At 41.9% G+C, this 27,728-nt stretch overlaps 1 protein-coding gene across 6 annotated transcripts in view; it reads right to left on the reverse strand.

The window, feature by feature from the left end:
* The window catches only part of SMAD2 (SMAD family member 2), a 49,783-nt gene extending 24,069 nt beyond the window's left edge, over positions 1-25,714 (reverse strand). For all 6 annotated transcript variants that reach the window (XM_066339149.1, XM_066339148.1, XM_066339151.1 and 3 more), the window contains exons 1-2: positions 25,593-25,714; positions 14,516-14,805 (exon numbers count right to left, since the gene is read on the reverse strand). In XM_066339149.1, coding sequence (XP_066195246.1) covers positions 14,516-14,748 — 233 coding nt within the window. In that variant the 5' untranslated portion in view covers positions 14,749-14,805; positions 25,593-25,714. The remainder of the gene's footprint in view (positions 1-14,515; positions 14,806-25,592) is intronic.
* Between the last annotated feature and the right edge of the window lie 2,014 nt (positions 25,715-27,728).

A 27,728-nucleotide genomic window follows, 5' to 3' on the forward strand; every position in this document is an offset into this window, starting at 1 on the left:
TACTGACAATAAGCACTTTACCCTACTGCAGCCTAAAATCCCTACAAACCAGAGAGGAGCAATGCTAACTATATCACCTGTCTTCCCAAGCAGCACCTCAGCAAGCTGTACAGCCACAGCCTGAACAAACACTCTAAAATGCAGTCTGGTTGACTTAAGTGGCCCAACTACTGAAATGAATGTTACTTCTGTTTCTATTCCCCATGGTGGGGGTCAGAGGGAAAGGTTACTTGCACTATGCTCACTTAGGAAAGACTAAAACAACCTGCAACACCGACATGAAGGCTAAGTTCCTTTCACAACATATCGACCATACTCCTCCTTCAAATCATTCTGCACCCCTGCAGAACCGATCAATGCTTTCACTTGCACGTCCAGCATCCCATATTACAGTGATATAATGTCACCTGCTCACTTTAGTGTACAGAACCCAGCACACACATTCATCAAACAGAATGACTCAAAGCTACAGCAGTTCATTCCTGCTTGTCAATGACATCGAGTTACAGAGATCTCATTATCATCCCAGTGAATATGTAAAGACTCTGCAATTCATTACGAAATAATGATTTCTCTTGCAATCACCTGCTAGAGGGATGAGCTCATAAGTTAACAAATGCTAAATAAAAACCACAGGTATGAATTCTTTTTGAAAATTATCTACACTGCTCTGTGATGGCACTCCCCTTTCAGAGGAGTTGGAGAAAGGTTCTTCCACGGAGAGAATTCTGTGATAGACCCTGGGGTAGAAAAGCAGACCCCTATAAAAGTTCTGTTAAGGGGCAGTACTAGCAACCAGAGTAAATTAATATTTATATGCATTTACACATAACTATAGGTGGATAGTTCAGATAGTTATAGGTAGTTTGCCACCAGAATCTTCCATTCTTCAAAGCAGAAACAGAGCCTGGCAGGTCTAGGAAAAGGATATTAAGTAATGTCTTACAAAGCCCTGGACTGAATATTCTTGCATAACTGAAAGCACAGATTTCCCTCTCAGCACAAACTCAACAAGAGTAAAAATGTGGTCTAGGCACTGAAGCATCTGCAACTAGGAGTGCCTCCTCAGGTATCTCTAACCCCTTAAATGTACTGATTTAAGCAACTGGCCTTATATAGTTACTAAAAGTAATTTAAAAACAGTTTTTCTTCCTTGCCCAGAATGCAAAAACAGGCCTTTATGCTTCAGGCTGAAGACACAGGTTACTTGCTGAAAACTCTAACACTGCCTTATCTCCCTGCCTCCCTCCACCCCACATGCACATTCAGGACACACTACAGCCAAGAAAGATACATTTATGTATGTGCATATTTAGTGGAATATAAATCAGGAACCACTACACAACCTCTCATCTTTCAGAATGCTTTTACGAATAAAGTTTACATAGAATTTTATAAAGTATATTCAAAACCATTACATCAAATACAAAATGCAGCACCTGAACCAAGGAAAATGACTTAATAACCTTCCTTATAAATGGATGTATGCTAAAAAAATTAACACATCAAAATAGCCAGAAAAGCAGGAGGCACAGGATGCAATTAACCTCTCTAACACTGTGGGAAAAGAAAAAAAAAAAGTCATTGAATAACTCCCGTTTACTTCAGATTAAAACTTCAAGGATGTGTCCACAGGGGACACGAAAGTGGAACGTGATGTACAAAAGACACTGTTAAGAGCCCAACATTTGAGCTGCCCAGTGCTTGTTCCAGGGCCAGCAGCTAGTTTTCTCAGGTTCAGCTGACTGCCAGGCCAACAAATGATCTTGATGAACAGTATATATACTTCTGTTACCTTTCCTAAAGGCACACATCTTCCTGGTCACATGTGCAACAAACTGCCTACATAGGCAAAAATACAGATATAAGTTTCTTCAAAGCACTTTATTATCATCCCTTCTCCTAAATCCTGACGTGCTAGCCCAGTGCTGTCAGATAGAATAAAGCAGCCAACAACAAATCTGTTGCTACCTTTATTTTTCCCTCAATACCAGGAGATCCTGGAAGGACAGCCCCTCGAAGTTCAAGAGCAATTTTTCCAGGATGCCATGGAAACCAAGCTGAAGAAAAATACGACTTTCTTTTCTCACTGTCCATACGGTCTGTGCAGACACAGATCCTATCAAGGAGCTCCTACTCTCTGCTCAAAGGCAAGTGAGGAGTAGAGCCTGAAAACCTCTAAACAACAAGGTCAAGCAACACAGAGGTGGTGTCAGGACTGAGAAATAAAAGGCATGCAATGCAGCTCAGCCTCCTGCACGACTCAGCAGGGAGCTGGCCACAAGTCTTATGCTCAAAGACCAAAGAAGAGGAGCATCCAAAAGCAGCCCACGGAAATTCATGAGCTAACAGCTTTGCTGGGAAACTTGCCCTGCAGTTCCCTACTCTCCACCAAACACCACGGCTTTCAGCAGCTCTGCATCTCACAAACACTAAAGCAGTCTAAACTGGAGATAAGAGGAACCTAAACACAGAAAAGCTGCCCCCAGTCACATGTTCCAAAACAGCCATCAACACCAATCACTCCTAGATGCCCTGTATCTACTGAAGGTTGCAAGTTTAACAAAACCAACAATATTAACATGTGAATCCACATGTACTGAGAACATGGATGTTTATGCTTTGAGACGGCATTCTTGAAATGGCAACTCTGAATTCCACACTGCTTTTATATGTTGCACTGTTACATCCAATAATGGTTTTCTAACTGCTGCAGTATCACATCTTTAGAAACCTAAACTACTCTATGCTAATAGCAGGCAGTGGGTTGAGATGACACCCAGCGCATTTTCACAGGTTAATACTGTATCATTCTTTACAGACCTGAAAATCTGAAATATCCAAGGACAAATTACCTGTATATGAAGACCTATCCATCACAAAATTGGCTGATATATCCACAACAAATTGGTTTGTTAACAGCAGACAAATCTCTCAGAAGATCATACTTTCAACAGATATTAAAAAATGACCTTTATCTCGAGTTCTCTAACCACTATTAGTCATCATAGGTGTGGTGAAAGCTTTCCCCACAAGCTAACAGGTACCAAGCAAGGGCCAAGTCAAAGTTTTTTTTTATCAAGTAGTCCATCATTCTCCAAGTGGGTGAGTGACTGATGCTACCACTTGCATGGGCTGTTTTGCAACTGATGGACAGCTGAGAAAAAGCTGAGAAAACATGAGATATTTTGATTCACCTTCTCAAACTACGGTGTATTTGATGTAGTGAAGGGCAGAGACCAGCCCTTCAAGGTATTTGTCCACAGTCTTCAAAATGTATGTTACCTTGGCAAAAAGATCACACTTAGAACAACAGTTACAGGATCTTCAAATACCTAATTTCAAACTGAACCTTCCTTTGGACAGCCGCTACAAATTACACACCCATCTTGAGAAACCCAAGAAGAAAAACAGAGGTTATATGCTATAAGGTGCTCAGTGCAGGGAGGCCACCACAATTCCTGCTGCAGCCCAAGCCATGCACACCTGGCAGAAAACTGCTGAAGCACTGACCTTGATCCACATCCCAAACAACAGACTTGTCTTCATGAAAATTTAAAGAAACACTCACTATTATATAGCTAAATCGTGTTTCCTATAAGGAATTTCAAATCAAGTTAAATTTTGAGACTTAGAGAAAGCTTCCCCGAGCAACAGACTGAGGCAGAGAACTGAATGGTACTTGTGACACCATTGTTTGCCAAAAAAATACAGAATTATGTCTGACAACAACATTATCAAAACTAACAATGCCCATATTTCATGACAAAAATAAAGAAAATTCACAACTAGCAAGAAAAAAGCCTTGAAGAGTTGCATTGTTCAGATAGAATAAATCAGTATTTTATTTTTAAAATACACTTTTCATGTTCGCTTAGGTATAATATTACTTTTTATGTTTTTGGTAAGGCAAAATCAGGAAGGTAATAGCCAAAGTGCCTCACTAGAAGCCTCTACACTCCTCAGGCCCTCAGAAGAGAACATGGGACCCTACAGCAGATACTGTCATTGGAATAAGGAATATGCAGGAGATACCTCTAGAATGAACCAAATTCACTTCCTGAGCTTTGCTGACTAGAGCTTAGGCAGGAAGGATGTGTTAAGACCTCGGTTAAGTCCTGAAGTCTTTGACATCTTGCTCATGATCCACGCCCAAAAATGCATCTGAAGACCGTGCCCACAAGTGCTCTTGCCTCACATCCAATTGCTTAATAGGTAAAACACTTTCCCAGGACATCCAACAGTTTATTTTCCTCACTCCACATACCAGAAGTCAGGCCCAATTTACCACCACCTGCCCTCTGCTGAGGTGGCAGCTGCCCTGCTCTCTCTCCCTCTGTCCTGCAGCAGCCAAAAAGATGGGAGTTTCAAAGGCTTAAGGAACATTAACATTTAAGTTAACAAGTACATGGATTTTGCTGGAAGGAAAGCTGCTTAAATCCTTCTTGGAATGTCTGTGGTTGTTAGCCAAAACATTGAGGGGTTCCCAGAGGATCAACAAACACATCGGCACTCAACTCCAGTCTTCCTGTCAGTGAACAGAATTATAGAATTTTTTAAATGACTGCCATTAAAGCAGCTTGCACTAGGTAGAGGCCTTCCATTTTCCCCCTATATTCATCTCGTTGAGACATACAGTGGACAGCAAATTTTTGGGTACTAACTGTGTTTAGACAAGGCATCAGTCTACAAGACAGGTACATGGGACAAACAGAACACTCAAAATTAAAATGCAAAAGAACTGAAAAATAATTTTTGTTGCGGGTTTTGTGGAATGCATGGGTATGGAAACATCTGAATTCCTTTCCCTGGTATAGCTGTTAAGTTTATATGCAAGTTCCCCCCACTATAGTGGAAGGGGATATTTATGACATAAAGAGAGTAAAGAATGATCAATGAGCTTGGGTGACTGGAGGCTGTGCTGTTACAGGTTTATGCAAACACTGCAAGGTTCAGAAGCCACTCCTGAAAAATGCAGTTGGAGTCCATGAGATGAACATTAGAGTAGTCTATTAGAGACAAGGCTTTTTCAGCCAAATACCTGAGCCAGAAAACATTTCAAACACAACTTTCTGTGTCACAAAGCTGCAAGATTCCACATCAGTTGGTATAAGCCTTTCTTCATGTTCAAACCTTCAAAACTACAGCATGGATTGAAATTACTTAAATACCAGAGGAACTCAACTTGAAGCCTTCCACAAAACTAATGGGAAGTAAAGACCAGTTCTGGGAGGTAACTCACTAATTGAACTAAACAGTAACTTTGAAATTCTGCATTTAAGCAAAACTGAGTACACTTCGTTTGCACCAGACTTTTCTCTATGCAACACTCAAGAACAAATCAAGCACTGAAAAAGTCGCCTGTTTACTTGCAATTCTGTGCAAAGATTCTAAATGAAAAATTTCAGCTCTAGTTCTAAGACTTGCCCCTACATTTTGCCACGAAAAGCCACAGGTTTGGAGGATCTTTTCTGCACAAACGCTGAAGTCAGATTACTGTGCAGCACTTGTTCAAGGGGATTTCCCCAACCTCATTGTTCTTCTGCCAATTTTAAAGCATATGCAGCGAGATGTGAACTTACTCCAGCTCCCGATTGTTCTCTTGTATCCTGCCAGTCGGCTTCAAACAATGCAACATGACAGAAGCCAAAGAAAGCTGTTCATGATGAGACTATGGCATTGCACACAGTAAATTTTAGAAGCTTCCCACCAATCAGCAGTGCGACTGAGTCAGAGTAAGTGAAAAAAAAAAAAAAAAACAAACCTCAAGTAGTAAACAAGACATGGGAAATTACTTTTATTAAATTAGCAGGTGTACATTACAAGTGGGATTAAATCAGTAGGGAGCCTATTAACCAGCTATTTGTGTTCAAAGCTGCAGCAGTAAAGGAACTGCAGTATCTTGTTTAGCATATAAATTCTCCCTAGGCTAACAGCCTGAGCTGCATATTTGGGAAGTTTTTCCTGTAAAATTGGGTGGGAGTTGTCATAAAACATTCACTCTAGTACAAACAGCACTCAGGTGTTTTGTTACAGTACCAAGAAAACTGAAATGGCTGACTTCCACACAAGAAGAATATAATGAGAAGAATCCTCACCACACTGAATAGCTGGCCAGTTATAAAGGCATGAGTTACCACAGGAAGCTAGGGAACAGTTTAGCATAGACTGAGGCTGGAAAAAGACTGATTCCTTTATTGGAGAAAAAATAACAACTATTTATGAGATAATTTGGGGCTCAGTATTGACAATAAAGCACAGTAAATATATTTTTTTAGAGTGACTAATATCTCTTCTTAATGGCAGCATGAACTGTCAAGATGCAGGTATTACTCTTCCTAGTCAGAGCTTTCTACCAGAACCTACTGTGCAGCTAAGTTGCTAAAGTAAAGACAAGTAGCCTCAGCATCAGTTGTTAACCTGACAATTAATTGTATATTAAAAAAAAAAAAAAAATCCAGCAAGCTTTAACACTTACTTTAACATTTGTTTTTGATTCAGACTTTTCCTGCTTCTCTACCATTAAAGCAATCCTAATGAAGAGCAGCATTTACTTGAACAAACAACTTTCCACAAATTCCACTCACTCACATTTTCATCCTCAAATTTGCTTTCACATCACTGATACTCCAACAGCAAAAAATACTTTAAGTTTACTCCCTAAACAATTAATACACCTTGTAACAGTGAAGGTGGCATTATTACAATCCTTAAAAAACCCCAAACTACATTTATAGACAGAAAAAAAATGACAGCAAATAAAACTTAGGTTACCTGGGAAAAGGCAGCAAAACCAAGGCCAGAATCCACATTCCCCCAGCCTTTATCCAGATTTCCAGTCAGTATACAATGTAATCCTCAAAATTCAACATTTCTTCCTCCTGACTCGAGAGACCAGTTCCTTTGAACTGTACAGCATTTTGCTAAGTACCTTGCACATTTGTATTTTTACACATTGACCTAGCTCAAATGACATGCCAATACTCTCTGCTTGGCACACCAGCTCTAACAAATTATGTGGGTAAGTCACATGGCTTCCTGAATTGCACGAGCTTAAAACTGGCAGCTCTAAGTATCTTTGTTTAATACTCTAAGACTTCCTTTTTCAGGATGACATCATTATAAGAGCCTGTAACCTGAGCTATGTCTACACCAAAGCTTAACCTCAGCTACAGCAATTCAGTCCTTACCACCAGCCACAGCTGTGCCACAGAACAAGTCAACAGTTATGTTTTAGTATTTGTAATTAAACCTCATTCAATTACTCTTGAACACAATTGCTATTCTTAATTTCAGTAAAAAGTTCATCCCATTCCACCCCCTGCCATGGGACACCTTCCACTATCCCAAGGGTGTTCCAAGCCTCATCCAACCTGGCCTGGGACACTGCCAGGGATCCAGGGGCAGCCACAGCTGCTCTGGGCACCCTGTGCCAGGGCCTCCCCACCCTCACAGCCACCAATTCCTTCCCCAGATCCCAGCTGGCGCTGCCCTCTGGCCCTGGGAAGCCATTCCCTGTGTCCTGTCCCTGCAGGCCCTTGTCCAAAGTCCCTCTCTTCTAGTCCATTTAAGGTACCTAAGGGGCTCTAAGGCTCTCTCCTTGGAGAGAGAGACTGTTCCAGTAGGAAGTGGTAGCAGTAGAAGAAAACTAAGCTATCAGAGGAGAAAAAAAAAAAGCATTACCTTGTGCTAATATTAATCCTGAGTCCTACTCCACACACGAAATATAACATCATCATAAATCAAATAGGAGAAAACTAATAAAATTTGCTTTTAGACTATAATGTGGCAATTATATTGAAAAGGTTAATAAAAGAAGGAATAGCAGTATTTTACATGATAACATTACCAACATTGCCATATTAATTGGTAAACTCAAGTTTACACATTCAGTTTCTGGGAGACTTGAAGTCAAACCTTATGTGAATTTTTATTTCCCACTGAATGTCCATGCAGCATCTAAAGGTGTTTTGCAGCGTAAAGTTTGTCATTTTAGATAATTAGGGCAGCATCATTTTGTCTATAACCACATCCTTCATCTTCTACAGAGAACACTATTTAAGTTCCACCATAATAATGAGATTGCAGAGCAAGGGCAGTTTGATCCTCCTGCTGCCCCTCTCCAATGAACACATCCAATGTATTCACAGCAACAGATATCACAAGGAGGAGCAAAAGATTCTGAAGCTATCTTGGCCAATACCCCCCAAAATCTCAGCTGCTTCTTGCCATACTTCCAGAAAAGATTTCTTTGGCTTTGTTACACAGAATTTTTTAAATTGAAATTCCAACAAGAGAAAAGCAGAGGGGGGTCTGCTTCATCCTCAATAATCCTGTCATGAGAAAAGGGAGTCAGTTTATCAACAAACAATTTATGAGCATATTATTCCTATAATCTCAGCAATAAAAATGGTACTTTAGGGAACTTCGAAGCATTGTCTTAAGTATCTATACATATTTTTGAAAGCTTAAGAAGTTCAACTTTAGTTTTCATGCATTTAGAGAACTAATTTACATCTAACTGAACACATCCAGGCTAAGAAACACTACATAGTTTGAGGACATTTTTTATATATTAAACTATGAGGACCAAGTGTCCACCCCCAGTTTGAATAGTGAATTGTCCCATCTCTGTTACAAGCTATCACACAGTGCCAAGGTTTGTTTCTGGGAAAACAAGCTTCACCTCTGTCTGGGTTATTTCAGGATTTACTCTGCCAACTCAAGCACCTACTGCTGTCCCCTTTACAAACTTGCTCATAGCTTAGCAGATGTTGGGAATTCTCCTAGAGGAGTTCCCAGAGAAACTTTCCCTGCTCCCCAGTTTAATTGCTGAAATTGCTCATATCCTATGGCTTTAACCTGAGAAGGAACAAAGGAGTACCTGTACTGTTCTCTGATGTAACCTATTTTGGGGAAAGATATTAAAGCCTGAAAACAATCTGTTCTAGAAGCCATATCAGCCTGACAACTCTGCTCTATTAGTGATCAAAAGTATTCCCAAAACTAGGTTACTGCATGCAGCCATGTGATCACTTTCCTGACAAATATCCCCAAGAAATTCAAGAAAACATGCTAATTGGTAGAAGAGGGTTTAGTGGTTTTTTTCAATTAAAACTATGTTCTTTACACCTAAATTTACTTTTTGCTCAGTTATGTGAAGAAAAAGGCATGAAAAAAGCATCAATCAAAAAAGATTTGTTTGTTTTCAAACAGCAGTTCCAAGCCAGTTTCTCCATCTTTGAGCAGGGCATTTTTTTGCCAGTGCTCCTGCTGTTAACTCTTGTGACCAGCACCTCTCAGTTCCATGTTCAGAGACTCAGAGTAACTAATAAAGAGAGCCAACCTTCAAAAAACGGTTTTAACACGTGCCATAAGCCATGCCCAGGCTCCTTGTCTCATCCACAGTGCTAACTCACTGCAGGGAATGAGGAAAGGCTGCAAGGCAAGCACCAAAGGAACAACATTAATATAACAGAGGAACACATTTTCTTTAAAGGGTTTTGATCATGCCAAATGGCCTTGTTTTCATGTGTTTGATAAATTTTCATCAGATTCTGCAGTTTTACGTACTAAGGCATTGCAGAATACATCGCAAGTACAGCAAAATTAAGATATACTGGACTTATTTCCTGGATACTTTAAGCAACCCTAAGAGAAGAAGCTGTATCAATAGCATTATTCACTTCACCATCAAGAGCAGTCTTTCAGGCTCAGGAGTCAAATGGATATTTATTTCACAAAAAAACCCTAACCACACAACAACCAAACTCAAAAACATTACAGCCTTCAGATGCAATTACTGTATGCTGCTGTGTTTTTACATTCTTTAGGAAAAAATACCAGAAAGGTATTCTGACTGCAACACTTAAATAACAACACATTATTTCCCCAGAAGAATCAGAGTGCAACCAATTCCATGAGAGCAGTTAAAAAAATTGCCAGCCTTCACTACTGGATGAGGTGAAAGCCATACAAGTGTGGCTTTAAAATATTTAAATATTACTAGTTCATCCTAAAAAACCTCAAAAGAAGCACCAATATTAATGAAGTTGATCAGTAATTCCAACCAATCACTTCATTTGCCTGAAGCTGTCTACTTCACATTCCCAACATTCCCTCACAATCTTCCACATTCCCAAAACCTCAGAACCCATTGTAGGGTTTTTTCTTTGATTCTTAAGGGTACAAAAATTCAGAATTCAACTCATATTGGAAGCAGAAGCCAGGTGCTCTAGAAATCTAACTATGAACTGTAAATTTCATAGATCCTCTACATTCCTACTCTCACTCTCTAAGTCACAATTGGGAAGCTGCAGAAAAACAAGCAAAAATAAGCTTCTAAAAACCATGGCACAGAGAAGCTCTCCTCCTGTTAAACAAGAGAGACAGACAGCACATAGAAGATTAGATTGTACTAAAAACTCTAATGGCAAAGAAGGCTGAAAACCAGCAGCTTGACAGGACTATTAGCCCTTGCTCTGCTCTGGAAGCAGGAGAGCTGCATTTTACCTGAGACTGAGGCACCTCCACAGTACCAGCACATCAGCAGAAAGTCTCTGAGCTGCTATTTCAGAAAGCTGGTTTTTAAACCATAGTTCAGCCAAAAATCTGTCAGAGTCCTTTCCATCAACAGTCAACATTGCTCTGCTTTTGTGATGCAATTTAATATAAAGCAGCAGTAAAATCTGCCTCCTCTGCAGGAACTAAGGCCTCCAACTAAAGCTGAGATTCAAGTGTTAACTACAGTTCCACATACAATATCAAAAACAACCTTATATAATAACTGTAATATAACTACTTCTATTAATATCAACAAAAAAATTGTCCAAATTCAAGCTTCTCTTCCCTTAGCTTTTCTTTTTTAATTAATTTCCAATTTTGAAAATATAGGAACCACAACAGTCCAGGTCAGTATTATTCCAAACCTGACCCAACCAAACTCTTTGTATTAGCTGTAAAGTGAGTTCACATTATAAGGCACTTTATAAAAGCAACTGTTCTTTTGGTCTCATTTAAAAGAAGGAAAAATAAAATAAAGCATTATTTAAAAGAAGCAAAATATGAAGCATATTTTAAGACAAAAAAATGACTCAGCTGATCACACCAAAATACTGGGATGCTGAAACTAGCTGTGTTTCCCTACTTTGGATTCCAATTCTCTATGCTGCTACCACTGAAAAAAAACTTTCTTAAATAACAAAGACTATCAATATGCCATCTGATTCACTACATGGCATAGTTTGGTTTGTTAAATGCTTGGATTTCAGCCATTACTAGTTACAAAGCATTTGTGGACTGGGTTTTGAGGAAGCAGCTCTGGTGGAAGATGCCTCTGCACATGGCCATGGCAGGGGAGCTGGAGCTAGATGATCTTTAAGGCTCCTTTCAACCCAAACTATTCCAGGATTCTGAGAGTCAAAAGAATAATCCGGGCTAAGAAGGAAGAAACTGCTCCATTGGAAGGATGCTCACATTGTTTCTACACTAACTGCATCTTCTGCCTGTGTCAAAACTGCATGAGAAAGCACAAAGACAAGTTCTTAAATGCCACCAAATTCATTATGTCTTTTAGAAAAGTGAACTCACATGCCAAAATTTAGTTTCAGAATACACATGGATTATGTGATTAGAATCCCACTGGCTTGCTGGGAGGATTCAGCAAGATAACTACAAATTACTTAAAGGGCTAGTGTCAAAAGGACTTCTGTACTTATTTAGCCTCTGCTCTAGATTACTGACCCACTTATGAAGAGCTAAGCAGTCCTGCTGTGCAATGCCAACACCCACTCCATCTGTTTGCTTCTGCTTTCTCAGAACCTCCATTAGTCTCATAATAAGTTGTGTTAATTACCACATGAGCAGCTTTTGTGTAGTACACACAGGATCAGCCTCCCTTAGTGTGCAGTCACCTTGACAAACAGCATAGAACAGAATAAATCTGATTCAGCACAATTATCAATGACATACAGTAAGAAATGCAGATTTCTGAGTAGGTGATTTATTACAACTTTTGCTCAAGCTGCATCTCAGTTTTGTGAAAAGTCTGTGGGAGTTTAGATGCTTCAGGTTTCAAAGATGAAAAAGTATACTGAAGTTAAACACTGTATTAAACGCTCTGGAAATTTCCCAGGGGACCAGAAACTTATGAAACTGCAACTGAAACTTTCTTTGAGGGAATAATGTAACAATGACAAACAGAAGCACCCCGCCACAGTTGTCAATATCTACACCGAATTAAAAAGCAGTAGTAAGTAAAACTAAAGCTAGCTAAAAAAACCAACACACACAAAAACCCTCCCCAGGCAGAACAACATTTGGAAAGCTAGCCCAGCTGTCACATCAGAACTGCATCTCAGCAGCTTGGCACCACAAACTTCCTGCTGACTAGTAAGGAAAAAAGTTTCAAATTCAGCATTTTATTATTTATCCCTGCTGATCTGCAGATCTTTAAGACATTCATTAAAGTGGGTCTCAAGCAGTGGTTTCATTAACTTACTAAATCCAATAACAGAATCTCCAAGAACTCATTACAGTACTGAGTTGACATTTGTTATTTCTTGGGAACCCAGACTACTGCTGTCAAAGTGAAGTAATATCAACAATACAAAACCCAGCTATGAAATTCAAAAATTCTGTATGGCACTGCTGGCAACCCTGATATCACCCTGGTCCTTAATGCCAAAAGCACTTTTTAGTTTAAAATTAAACCCTGTATAACAGCCAAGACCACCTGAAGAACTCTTCCTGGCTTACTCCTAAGGTACTCAAGAGGAATAAAATCCAGGCCCAGTTCTTTTTACAGCTGAGTGGAGGACAGAGAACAGCAGGAACTGCTGGTCACAGAATATTTGTACTCCATTTTAAAGAATTATTTATTATGCCTACTTTAGCACAAAAGGTCATGCAAGCACGCTCTAGTCTACTTGGAGTAGACTACAGTCTACTCAAAAATGATGTATTGGAATACTGTTTGTATCTTCTAACAAAATTCACTGCAGACATCTATTTTTCAAAAGTGGCAATACCTACTGCTCCAGTATCCCTGCAAGAGAGCTCTATAAAATCCAAGAGAACCTGGACACACATTTTTTATCAAATGTGTTTAATTTCTGTCATATGAAACACTTCCAATTAAGCACTTCATCTTAGTCTTAGTAAAGACTTACTAAATACATGGAGTCATCTCAAGAAATATATAACTTCACAGGTTCTGATCTTAGTCTGCTGATAATACACTAAGCCAAAAAAGCACTAATGTTTTTTAATCAATTGCTTCCATCTGGCAAAAGGAAGAAAGTAGGAAAAAAAAGCCAGAAATCTTGGGGTATATTCTAGGGAAGAAAATACAAGCAGAGGGCAGCATTAGAAGTAAAAGGTGAACAGAAAAGAGAAAAAAAAAAAAAAAGAACTAAAACAGTCATTCATTTAGGGCATACTCATGACTTTCCCAGACAGCTGTGTCAAATCGAAAACAGAATGCTGAAACCATTATCAGATAACAGCTACAACACATTTGATATATGGAATCATTAGTGACACCAGTCAAATCTGGTTTGCACTATGATTAATACAAAGTTTAAAAGTAGCTGGGACAAATGTGCTAATACAGAGATGAAGTTCATAAACCAGATGTAGTTCCTCTCCCTTAAAAATAATTTTACTGTCAAGTGACTTAAGTGCCCAGAAAGTGAGATCCTCTAACTTTTTCAGGGAAAAACACACCTGTGAAGTGATTTGATACTTCTGTCACACAGTGAGCTTGCCGGGCATCCCAGTGGGATTTCAGTGCAACATAAATCAAGAGCAGACTGCAATATACTTACAAACACAACCCTTGCTCTCGCACAGCAGTTGCTATGAATTACGCTGGGAAAGTCAAAGGGGTAGAATGCAAATTGTTCATCTAAAAGTTTATACGTATCAGGAGCAGAAGAGCAATTCTAGAAATACCCCGTATTATTCAACAAAAATTGTTTTCATCAAACAATAAACATAATTACAGTAAATAAACTGGTCTTCAGACAATCTGCCTCCAAAGAGAAAACTTCCCTACAAAGGAGAAAATGGAGGCAGCTTGTACAATTTAAACTAGCAGATATAACTGAAAATAATTAGATTACTGAAGTGTTGACCAAGGAAAAACTAGTGTTTTGGTATTTTTTAAAGTGAAAGTGTTGGCTCAAGCATGCCCCCCTCCCCAGGCGTAGACAGGGTTATCAAAAAAAAGCATAAGGCAGTGCTACAAACTAAGAGCAGTGGTAAACATCATCAGAATACACACACACAGGACCCTACATATCAATGAAGATTGAAATGTAACAAAATTGTGACTTCACAAAGAAAGTGATTCAGTTATAAGCAAGCACTGTATTAATCCAATACAGGTTTTAAGTAATTTTTAAGAACCAAAAGCATGCAACTGTTTTTTTAGTCATTTGTCCACAGAAGGTCTGAGCATCCATTAAGTGATTTCTTAAGTGGCTGTAACAATTTCTAATACAACAGCACTTACCTTGGTATTGTCACACATTTTGTATTGCAATTCTGAGTGGTAATTGCCTTCTCAAGCTCATCCAGCTGTCCTGTTTTCTTTAGCTTCTTGACCAAGCTTTTCACTGCTTTCTCACACCACTTTTCCTCCTGGCCATTCTGCTCACCACCACCAGCCCCAGCAGTGCCACCAGCAGATTTTTTCCACCCCAGAAGTCTCTTCACAACAGGTGGAGTGAATGGCAATATGGACATGACTTTCACCAGACAGGAAACTCAGCAGGCAGTGAATGGGAGATTCCCGTCTGATCCCTAAAAACATAAACCAAAACAAGAGACAGTTAGCACTGAGGTTTCACAAGAAACAAATACCTGTCTGCCTTAGGACTTCTCACTGCCAAATGCCACAGGACACTGCATCCCCCCCAAAAAAGATAAATAACTCAGAAGTAGTCTGTACTTTACCAATAAAGATCAAGTTTGCTCTAGACACTTGAACAGCTAACGCAGACGAAGATTACTGGTGGAATAAAAAATTCAATCTTTCTCAAGTCTTTCCTGACTAAAGTAAACTTTAGCAAATACAGAAGGTAGCTTGAGACTAGCTTTGAACTTTGCTAGCCAGTTTTAGTAATTTATTAATATTTCCCACAAGCGATTGACAAATTTTATGCACATATATGCATGTTCTGCCCACCTCTAAATTAATTTAGCAGTTGAAATTGTGTCTGGAAGGTGATTTAGTCATTATGGCTTGACAGAAACCTTCCAACAGCCAGCCATTTCACAAACCTTTTCTCATTTTGACATGTTTTAAATAACTATGACTTTTTTTCCATGGGGGGCACCAACTTCAAATTCCCTCTAAGTCTAGTAATAAGCCTATTCCCCTTTGAAATTCAATGGCCTACAGATAATGAATCTTCTCAACTGGCAGCCTTAAAAATCAAGTCTTCCAGAATTCACTACAGGGAAATCTTAGTTTTCAGGCATCAGGGTAGTAGAACTGTCTGTTTTCAACTTTGATAGCCTTTCATTCAGTATAACTACCTGATCAGGATATTAATATAAAATGAAGTATTAAAAGGAGCTATGTTTAGCATTCACTGCACTATGCACTTCAAATCATTTAAAAGAGAAATGATAGCCACTTTGAAAAAAAGCATCTTGCTTTTGCAGCTTCCATTAGGCTGGTTTTAGGCATTAAAATAAAATACCTGAAATCAACAAGCAGACAGCTGTTAGAAATTGCTCAAGGACATTAGTGGTCCTATGGATGGAAGCATAGCTTTGAAGTCAAAAATTATCCTATTTCAAGGCAACAAATGGGTATTTGAACTCCAGAAAGTTCCTATATTCCCAAGCTGTGTTAGTTCACTCAGCTGAAAATACCTTGTTTTAGCTAAAAGCTAACACTACCTTCAAGCTACTTGATCTGAGCACTGAAGGCAGCTTACGTGCCTCTCCAAACCGTACAGGCACACTCCCCACATCTATCCAAAATATACCAACTTCGTCTTACTGAAGTCTCTCGCCGGAACAACAGCATGACTCGAGGTACTTCAGGCTACAGCATTCATGGCTAATTTATGCCTTGTCACATTTCTGCAGTTTCAGTGAGGGCCAAGTCAACAAACGCTAGATTATATTCTGCAGGTAATTTAAGTCATAACTTTGCAACTTCCACAAAACAGAACAACATTCAGTAGGTATGACATTTCGGTTTCAAATAAATTACGCCTCCATAAACCAGCTTTTCAGAGCACCCAAAAATATGACTGAATCAAGCACTGTGGTTTTCTGGGGTCAAGGAGACAGAGGTTCTAATTAACAGGGACCAAGATCAACACTGATAATTTTATGCAAGTCATTGAAAATACACCATCCTAAATCACAAAAATCACTGAGTGGTCTGGGAAGGGACTGTTCAAAACCATCTTGTTGCACCCTCTGCCATGGACAGCGACACCTTCTATCTCAGGCTGCTCAGAGCTCCATCCAACCTGGGCTGAAATGCTTCCAGAGGTGGGGAAGCCACAACTTCTCTGGGTAACCTGTGCCAGGATCCAACCACCTTCAGAGGCAGGGAATTTCTTCCTTATACCCAATCCATATCAACCCTCTCTCAGTTTTAAACTGTAGCGCATTTTTTGTCCGTAGAGGCCCTGGTAAAAAGTTAAAGCATTCATTTTCACACAAAACTTTAAAGAAATTTCCTTCTTCCAATAACATTAAATTGCTGAACAGTCCCCAACAGCTCCAACTGCAGGTTTTGCTGAGCATTGCATTAGAGGCCTGGCAACAGCAAACAAGAAAAATAAACTGAATAGACAACGTTTTTTAATGAAACACTGACTTGGACACTCAGGGTGCAGTGTCAAAAGGAGTCCACAGCCAACAGAACTGCTTCTTGCTACAGGAAGCCTAGTTCTCCTTCCTTTCCTTCCTGGGCCACCTCAGCACCAGTGCTAATGCACTTCCACAAAAAATTCAGCCAGGTAAGAGTAAAAACCCATCAATTTCCTGGGTTGTTTGCCCAGTTAGTTCAAGGTAACAAGCTGCTCACACATGGTACTGATGTACTACAAGTGATGTCAGATGAATTACAGGAGTGTTGAAAGCGAACTGTAGCCCCAGACTTCACCTGCAGCGAGAGTGTTGACTGCATAGCTGGAAATGTGCTTCGCTTTGTATCATTTATTTTGGTGACAAAGCCAAATTAAGCAGCCTGACATGTTCTGAACCATTTGAGGGCCTTGCACTGAGACACATTAGACCCCTAATGAGTACACCAAGCAGCTCCAGAGATTAAACAGGCCGGCTTGCACGGCCTTCACTAGTTGAAGAAACACACTTGGATTCTCAAACAGGGAGCAGCAGTCACTGGGAGCTTCATAAAAATACTTCAGCCTTTGAGCAAGGCCAGCACTGGGTGCTTCAGAGGCACACACACAAGAAATTCAGAAAGACTGAACTAAAGGAGACAACCTCTTTGGCTTTAAGACTCCGTTCAAAAGAGCAGCAATTGATGGTATAGTATCTGAACATTAATTTCAGTGCTGACAGATGCAGGCAATCAAGTACCACTATCATTGCTGATCCACACACCAATTCTCATCCTTGAGTATTTTCTGTTCTTTTGCTTAAATTTGACACCTTTCAGTGCCACAGAATACTCCTTTGACTGTCAGCCTTATAAAACACAGACTTCAGAAAGGTCTCATTTACCACCAAGGTGGTAAATAGCCTCTTTTGGAGCCTATTCTTGCAGGCCCTCCAAACATTCTCAGTGCTTTTATCCAATTCTTCAGCTTTTTAATACTCCCTGTGATGAGGTGGCAATTTTGCAGTATTCTTTCCCCTAAGAATGATATATAATTTTCTGTATTCTCTGGTGGTTTGGAACTTTTAAAACAAAGATTTGCCTTTCTACTTCAAATGCACATTGAGTAACTTAAGTCTTGCAGCACGAAAGAATTTAGAAATTCCATACATTTCAGTTTTTCTCTGTATTTGAACTCTTGTATTATTTTGATATACTCAGAGGAAAATAAATTTTTAAAAAAATCTCTTTTCACATTTCAAAAGACTGTAGGCTCAGACCTAACTAACCAGAAATTTCCAGATACTACACTTAATTTTATACAGTTGCCTTACAGATACATGTTCATCCAACTTCTGCAGAAGACGTCAAAAAGCACAAATTTATCTGTTACCTCCATGAAAATCAGCTGTAAAAAAAACCCAGAACACCAAGAGACACATTTAAAGGGCCCTTTCTATCAATGATTTTTGCAGCTTAGCAGCTATTTAACAAAAACACAACACACAGCACAGCTGCAGGCTAGGAATCTGGGAGGCTCAATCTGACTTTTTCCTTCTAGCTATTGTTTTGCCATGTCAGGGACTTGCCAGGAGTTATCAATAAGAATTTCAGTAAGTTATTCCAGTAGTGGCCCTGCATCTTTCAAAGGGTGAGCAGAGAGAATGTGACACAAGTAGGACAGGACTTCATTCAGTTTAATACTTCAGCTGATTGTGATGAGTACTCACAGGAGAGCATTTCAGCCAGCTTAATTTATGAAAAAAAAAAGGACTCTGCCCCAAGTCTGAAGAAGATAGTGCAGACTGCAAAGCACAAGTGGGCTGAATTATGAGCAATTTGGATAAATGGAGATTTTGCAATGAAAAAGCAGCAATGGTGCATTCCAGCCTAGTGCTCCATTGGCTCCTAAGGTGGCAAAACCACATGCTAATCAAGGAAAGCTCCTGAACCTGTCCGTTCTCTGCAGTCCACTCTCCTCATAATCCTTCGGCAAATTAAACTGTAACAAAACAAAATTAAAGGCTACATTGCTACTTACTCTTGTCAGAAGCAATTTATGGACTTGTCCACAAATCCATCTAACCACTTTTCAAACATGCCTTCACTGCCTCTTGTGGCAGACTGCACTAGTATTTAACCATCTACTGTTAAAAGAACTACTTTCAGTAATTTAATTTACTCCCTTCCTAGTTTCACAAAGTCGCTCTTGTTCTGCCACCTCTGTTATGTTCTACCACCTCTTCAAACTTTGCTGAAGAACTATTTGTATTCACCTGGTCTGCAAGCTTCACGACTTAATCACATTCCTCCCCCAAATGAGAAGGGGTCTCAGCCTCTAGTCACAAAGAAACCACCTGAACACAGCTCATGGTTTGGGATGTTCCCCTGGACAGACACCAAGCCTGAAAGCTTTATTTCTCCAGTTAAATTACAAGGACTTGAAGACACTACATAAGGGCTAATCTAAGGACCACAGAAAACAATTGTATCAGCCTAAGGTAATCTTTGCACTTACCCCTTTGGTCATATTATCCTAAAGCTTCCAACACTATAATTTAAATAACAAGTACAAAGACAGAAATTTACACCTCATGAGGAACTGGGGATAGAAGACAGGGTGCACATGTTGGCTACAGAACATCTGTCAGGAGCTCAATTAAAAATAAGGAGCCCTAGACCTGCATTGGGTTCTAACGGTACCAGCCCAGATGGTATCAGAAACACCTTTTTTATGCCAATGGATTTCGGAGTTACTGTTAAAGCTCATTTCTGACCAGTAAATCTCATTTCTATTCATTAATTATAACCTTTACCTTCAAATGGATATAGTAATAGAAGCTTTGATCTCCTAAAGAACAGTAACTGCATACACTGCTGTGGCTGACACTTGCCTCTTGCTGAAAACATTCCTCTAGGTTTTTGCCTGGTACACATTCTTCATCCACTAAAAAAATTAAAACATGTTCTTCTCCCAAATGCAACAGAACACAGTCTTTATCAATGCTGCAAGAAACCTTCCCACACTGCTAAAACAGCCTTAGATTAAATACGTGCTGAGTATGTAACACCCCCACTTACTTGAAGTGTTTTTTTGTGATTCCCTTGTAGTTTACAGCCAACCTCCTCAAAAAACTGAGTACTCACAGCCTTTGCTTTTAAAAGGAGCTCAGATGTGCCTCACCATCACTTACTCTTTGCACCGTGACCCCTTAGCTCCCTTCTGCTGAGGCCCAATGGCATGGCCCAAATCTGATCTTTTTTTTTTCCCCTTCCAGTGTTTCACGTCAATATTTTACTTCAAATACAATTTTACTTTCCAATATCTACTACAACACATCAAGATTCAGGGACTCTGTGAGTAACTGTAGGGAGATTTTCAAAACCCCTTTCCAAGCTCAACAGCAGTCAAACTAGCAGTACCAAGTCAGCAGTGTGTTCCACAGCAGAAAACTTCCATTTCATCCCTTTCCATCCCAAATCCATCCCTGGAATGTGCCTTGGAACTGCAGCTATGGACTCTCAGGGAGTACTCACTGTCAACCAGAAAGGTACAAAAGTTCCTTTGGATTGCTGGAACACAGAGAGCATGTGCTGTTACTCCCAACAGTTTAAGACTGGAAAAGCTAAAAATTGCCTAGCCTTGGTGGTATTTGTTTCATCTCTGCCCCCACAGCATATCTCTGCTCCCTGATGCACACATGTTTCTATAGTTGGTCAAACAGTGTCATAGTTGGCAACTTCTAAAGTCAAAGTTTGAGTCATGTCTGCTATTATTCCATTCTACTGTGGTTCTCTGGAACAAGTATTAAATATTAAGCCCATGATCCCAGCAATAACTAAGCATAAAAGATGAAGAAAACCTTAAGGGCAGCATGCTAGCAGACTAAAATCTTCAAGGGAAATTTTCCTTTCCTGAGTGTCTGGAACACACTATAAACACACTGGTGCTACCAAAAATATCAAGTGATTTCTGGCTAATTTATTCTAAAGCCTTATGCAACATATTTCATATCAGTCTGCTTATTCATCTTAAACTCGAAATAAAGAAATCTGATCTCTCCTGGTTTTACTAGAAGTATTCTGGCTTAGAAGAATTTCATTTGCAAGAGCTCTTCTGGAATAAAGAGGACAGAAGTTAAGCTCCTGAGGAAAGAAAATCGAGGAAAATAATTTGTGGTATTTGAGAGAAAGTCTACAAACTCATTTCCTCCCTATTTTAGTCCCATTTTTGAGATTTTTTAAAGGCAATGTTTTTTTCATTAATCCTGGAATCTGGACAAGATTCTTTATCAATTTCACCAAGTGCATAATGTGCACCTGAATTCAGTATGGACTTCAAACTAAAGCCAGTCTTTTCCACTTCAGACAGAATACACCCCAGCTTTAAATCACTCAGCGGAATTAAATCACTCAGCGGAAAGAATAAGGGAAGTCTACTGCACCCAACACTCCCCCAAAAACTCCGTATCAAGATTCCAGAAGGGCTCTTTCATTTCCTACAAACAGACACCTTTCTCAAGAACATCACCAAAAAACCAAAAGTGATATGGTGTTCATTCTTACCTCCTCAGACTCAGGTCAGAGTAGGGCAGTATTCCCTCACTGGGGTTTGGGTGCCAGGGTTTGTTTTGGTTTTTCCTTAGGAAGGGGAGCTCAGCCCCAGAAAGTAACACCACTCCAGTTTAGGGTTTCAGCCCATCAGAGGAGGGGCTCTGGAGAGCTCCCACCCCAAAGAGCTCCGAGCAGCAAGACCAGGGTCCTGGTTCTATTCTGACACGGGCTGATGGAGCTCAAGGCATGATGCCTGTGACCTTGGAGGGGAGCAGGAGCAAAGGGATTTCCTCCTCTGGGCCAGCTTTACAGTGAGAATTGAAACATGCCTATACAGAGACTCAATTTACACATTAATTTTTAAGTTTACCACTGCAATGGAATCTAGGATTGCAATGAATCTTGAAATTCTACATAACTGCACTCACTGAAAACAAAGTAACCTATTACAACTCTGTATCTTGCTAACTCCATGAAGATTGCTAATGAATCAAATGAGAAGACTCAAATTTCTCATATACAGAGCTAAATAGGCATGATCATGATCTTAAAAAAGCTTGAGAAGCTGGATTTTTCTTCAATTACTAAGGGCTACCTCAAATTGTAGCCAATGCAGTAATTAAAAGGTGCATTGCTATTAGAAAATTAGCACTCCATCTAGCACATTTACTCATGGCATACTAAAATTGCCTGCAACAGGAGACCCGGGAAGGAAGAGTTGTTAATTTTACTGACCTTTGATTAAACTACCAGAGGGCCCAATGTGTTTTAGCAACTCTCCTAAATTTGCAGAAGGGGAAAACTACCACAACAGTAGTTGGCCAATCCACCTGTCTCCACAAAGATGCAAAAATCTTCCACTTATTTAGTATAATGAACAACATCAGAGTACTGCTTCTTAAAACTCAAAAGACATTAACAGCCCCAGAAAAGCAGTGACTAAGCACTCCAAACGACAGCAGTTTAAGCCCTTCTCACCTCATTAATTTTGACTAAAATTTTCCATGTGCAACAGGCAAGTGTCAGCTTCATTATTTTAGAAAATAAATACTCCTGGGCTAAATTTGACAGGAATATTCGCAGAGCTGCTATCAGTTACCTAGGTACCTGTTTCAGTTTATAGCTTAGCAGCTCCTCCACTTTGTTAAAGCCCAAACAATTGCATTTAACAATTAGTTAATGAGAGTTCACTTTCAATGCATGCCTAGCGCTCCTCAGACAAGCAGGGTTCCATTATGTTATGAAGCCGATGTTAACCTATTATTATTATTATTATTATTATTATTATTATTGCTCCAGGGTTTTAAACCAAGCTTGAGCCCCAGACTAAACTGATGGGAGACTCAGGAGCTCCTCTCTTGCTGTGTCTGCTTGGTCTTACTTCACATTGTGGCTGTCAAACACATAATCAGAGTAAAAAGCCATCTGGAATGAAGGCCACTGTTTGCAATGGAATTTCTGTTACTGGAAGTGGAGAGGAATATTTAGGAAGGTTTTCTGCAGTAGCCCATTTCTTCTAGCCCAGAGAATATTGAGCACAGGGCTGCCTGTACTCTCCATTCTATTACAAAAACCTAATCCCATCGCATGACCTGCAGCAATTCAGTTTAACAAATCAACAATTACAAATATTTTGGCAAAGTAAGCTTAGGTATTGTTTGCCTCTCGGCACAGTTCACAACCAGTTTATGGCTTTATGATAAAAGTCATTAAATCCAATCTGAAAAGCAGAATTTACAGCTCACTTAGCAAGTCAGGCCCATAAATGGATGCTTTCAATTACAGGGCATTTACATGCACAACCATTAAGGCAGCATTGAATACACTTGAAAACTCTGGAATACTTTTTATAATAATTAAAACTTTGCGTACTGTTCTTTATACAAACAAAACTTAGGAATTTGCTTCAGTCTCAAGCAGAGCTCAGATTCATTGTTACCCAGAACATACTACAAAGCCTGTTCTCCCAGTACTTTTGTGGGAAAGAGATTAGAAAGATGGAAACAAGGCTTGCTTTTTAAAGCTGGCCTCAGTAGTATGGAGGGATTTTTGAGCTCAGATAAACTCAATTATATCAACCAGTGCTCAAGACTTCTCAAAGATCAAATGGAAGAGGAAGATGGAGGAGGACCCAAGGAGAGCCTTTCGTTTGGAGATTCACTGTGCAAACCCAGTGTATTTGATTTTGTTGGTGAATCTAGCTGCTGGGTGGAAGGAAACAAGAGTTCAGAGGTCAATTCTTTAACCTCATTTTTTCAATTGTCCTGTTTCTTTTACAGTTAAACAGAACCTCTGGAGAGCTGACGAATTCTTCTCCAAGGTTCTATCATGCACGTTGGGCCTCTTCAATAAAGAAAACTGGACCTTCAAACACTTACAAGTCCTTTTGGTGGCTGTTGGTGTCTCTGACCCACAAAACTACCACACAACTGCAGAACTACCACCAGCTGCCAGGTTACTCCTTTCAACACCCCAATGAGCCCTTCAGCATATCCTCAGACTCATCTTTAAGTGGAAACCACCTCAAACAAGACCCTCCCCTTCCACTTCTTAAAGGCATTTGTAACTAATGTTATCTTTCATCATGATAGTGCTAAGCCAAGGGGGGAAGGGACTTCACAAACGCCTCCTTTACTCACACTCTCATCTCCCTCGAATTCACCGAGGCTTGTAAACGTTAGAAGTCTGAAAGCTGTGCCTCAGAACGGGCACACAAACACCCCACACCTTGACAAAGCATGAGAAAATCTAAACAAGCCACCCTGCTCTGCTGGCCTCTCAGCTCACAACCAGAGGGGTATTTCTTTTCCAGCCTGGAGAACACAGAGTCCAGCCCCCACGGAAATAATGTCATTGAAAGTACAGGCTAAGACAGAACACTTGGGAAAAGACAGACCTGCTGCTACCTGCGGTCTCCTGATGAGCTGTTATTACAAACCTCTAACTCGTTTATACCTGTGGACTGCGACAGCACCAGCTCCACACACAACACACACAGGCTGCAGGTTTTTTGGAGACACTTGTTTAGGCAAACCCAGTAAACAAACTCTTCCCTAACGCCATCCCCCTCGCAACCATTCGAAAAAGAGCACGAGACACGTGTTGGGTTTTTCTCAGTCAGAAACTGTGACGGGCAACCAAAGAGGCACAAGACCAGCCTGCAGCCTGAATCCCAGCTGCTCAACAGCTCTCCACAATCATCACAAGAGCTCTTCACTCATTCACACACTTTTTTCCATTCTTTTATTTCCCCAGAGAGAAGACTAAAAGATCATGCTGTATTGCACTTCTCTTCCCCTCCACTCTCCACAAAAAGAAAAAAAACAAAAACACAACCCCTACAAGCAGGAACTCCAAAACTCTGCAGCAACACCAACCACTTGCCCTTATCACGACACAGCTTCCTGCGTGCACTTATCGAGACAGATGAGACACTTACCAGGTTGTGTTTGTTTACAAACAACACTCAGGGATGGAGCTGCCACAGCTCTTCTGGGCAACCTATGTCAGTGCCTCACTACCCTCGCAGACAAGAACTTCTCCTCAGCATCCCACCTCCCCCTGCCCTCTGACAACACACGGGTTGGTACAGCATTAAAGGCATGAATAAAACCAGTAATCTCAAGTCCTGACACCCGCGCATGTCTGCAGATGAGGAGAGGGGACAGACAAAAGGATGAGGTGAAGCCTCGGAATCCCAAACACAAACCCCTAGCTCCACACACAACTCCTCACCCCACACCGCTCCTAACCTTCCCCTCCAAAACTCCATGGAGTTTCGCACACCCAACCCTGACTGCACGTCCAGGAGGCACATGGGGGTCTCCTGTGCAGCCCTAAGAGCTGGACGCGACGATCCTCGCGGGTCCCTTCCAGCTCGGGATATTCTGAGGACGCCTGCAAGGAAAACACACCGGGCACGGAGGGAGGGAGCGGGGGAGAGAAGGAACAGCACAAGTTCTTTATTCCCCCCTCCCCTCACCCACACACACACACACGGGCGGCACAGCGCGGCCCTCCCACCACAGCCCGAGGGCAATGCCGGCGGGAGCAGGATAACCCAGCCCGGGTCCCACCACAACAAAAAGGGCGAGGGCGTAGGGAGGCGCCCCCGGCCCCGCCGGGACCAGGCCCGGACGGTTCCTCACGGCCCGCGCAGCGCCAGCGGGGCGACCCTGGCCGTGGGGGAGAGATCCCAGACCCCGCACCGACCAGCACTTACCGGGAGCCACCAGGATCCGTCGAGAGCCACCGCTCCTTCCTCTCCTTCTTCCTCCTCTCCCCTTCCTTATCCTCCTCCGTCTCCCCGAGTGCTGTGCGGCCGCCGCCTCTTCCCTCAGCGTTACCTCCTCTGAGGGCCCGCCCCCGAGCCGCCACGCCCCCGCCGCTGGGCGGGGAAGCCGCCCATTGGCCGCATTTATCGTCTCTTTAAAGAGCCGCACTACGATTGGTCTAAGAGTCCGATTGGCAATCAGATTCACCAATGGACTGCCGGTAGTATTAAAAAAAAGACAAGGGAAGGGGAGTGGAAGTAACAGGCGCGAGGCGCAGGGAGGCGGGTCGGGGTCGCAGCGTTCATTGGTTGAGTCGGCTGTCAGTCACAGCCCGCGCGCCTGCCGCCGGTGGTTGGTCGGGGTTTATCAGAGGTTTGGGTGAGCTGCAGCAGCGCAGTCGCAGTGCAGCACCGCAGGGATCCGTATCCTTCCGCGGCGGGCACCGTGCGAGCCGAAAAAGTGCATCGATTCCCGGCGGGAATTGTCGCTGGACTGCAGCTGAGGTCTGCACGGGTGGGCAAATGCCACCTGGCTTCGACTGGCTACAATGTGACACCAAGACCAGGGCAGCGACCGCCCCCGTGTGCCAGCACTGCTGAGTCCCCTCCAGTGCTGGGGACAGCTCTGGGCCCCTCAGGACAAGAGACCCCGAGGGGCTGGAGCGTGTCCAGGGCAGGGAACGGAGCTGGGGAAGGGGCTGGAGCCCCAGGAGAGGCTGAGGGAGCTGGGAAAGGGGCTGAGCCTGGAGAAAAGGAGGCTCAGGGGGGACCTTGTGGCTCTGCACAAGTCCCTGACAGGAGGGGACAGCCGGGGGGGTCGGGCTGTGCTCCCAGGGAACAGGGACAGGAGGAGAGGGAACGGCTCAGGATGGGCCAGGGCAGGGGCAGGGTGGATATTGGACAAAATTCCTTCATGGAAAGGGCTGTCCAGCCCTGGCACAGCTGCCCAGGGCAGTGGTGGAGTCCCCATCCCTGGAGGGGTTTCAATGGATGTGGCACAGGCAATGGTGGCCTGGGCAGTGCTGGTGTCATAGTTGGACTCACTGGTCTCAGAGGGCTTCTCCAGCCTAAACGATTTTGTGTTTCTGGGTAGATTTAAACTGCCCAAAGCTCCATGTCCCACAATGGCACAGCAATTCTAGGCCAAGGGGTCCTGAGGTTTGACACAGACATAAGGCAGCCCCAGAGCGTTCCCGGCCTCCCTCTGCTGCCTGCACCCCAAACTCAGTAACTCTTAACCCAGCAGTTTCCCCCCATATGTTTGGGTTGTTTTTTTGTGAGGAGTTTTGGAGGGGGGGGGGTGGATTTTTTTGAGTTTTTTGGGGGTTTGTTTTGGTGGTGGTGGTGGTTTTGGGGGTTTTTCTCGTGGGTTTGTTTTGTTTTGTTTTGTTTTTGCTGCTGCCTTCAGTAGTCTCTGCTTTAACCACTTGTGTTGAGATAATGGTGAAAGGTAACCAGATTCCTGTGCCTCAGCAGGGGCCCAGGGACACCACAAGGGAATCAGAGCCTGTTGCCTGGCAGTGCATGTTTGGGGACCTGTCAGTCTGTGAAATCCGTGGCTGTTCTGTCTGCCAAGAGCCTTGCAGTGATGCCCAGCAGGTTCGGTGAGGCTGTTCAACCTGGAAGAGAGAAGTTTGTGTGGAGGCTTCACAGCACCTTCCAGTATCCAAAAGGGCCCACAAGGAAATCAGAGAGGGACTCTTCTGTCAGGAACTGCAGTGATAGGACAAAGGGAATGGGTAGAAATAGAAAGAAGGGATCTTTAGGTTAGATATTAGAATGAAATTCTTTGCCGTGAGGGTGGTGAGACACTGGGACATGCTGCCCAAGGAGGTCATGGATGCTCCAACCCTGGAAGTGCTCAAAGCCAGGGTGGACCAGGCTTGGGGGGAAACCTGGTCTAGTGGAATGCACATGGCAGTGGAGGTCAGGATTAGATGAACTTTAAGGTCACTTCCAACCCCTTAACATTCTATGATTCTATGAGTGGTGAAGCCACAAGTTAGGAGTTTAATGGAGTTTTTTGAGGTGAGAAGGTCAGTTCCGGATTTGCTGTAAGGCTGTTGGAGATCCTCTGGTTGTTTT

Source organism: Sylvia atricapilla, chromosome Z (assembly GCF_009819655.1).
Source record: "Sylvia atricapilla isolate bSylAtr1 chromosome Z, bSylAtr1.pri, whole genome shotgun sequence".
Taxonomy (NCBI): domain Eukaryota; kingdom Metazoa; phylum Chordata; class Aves; order Passeriformes; family Sylviidae; genus Sylvia; species Sylvia atricapilla.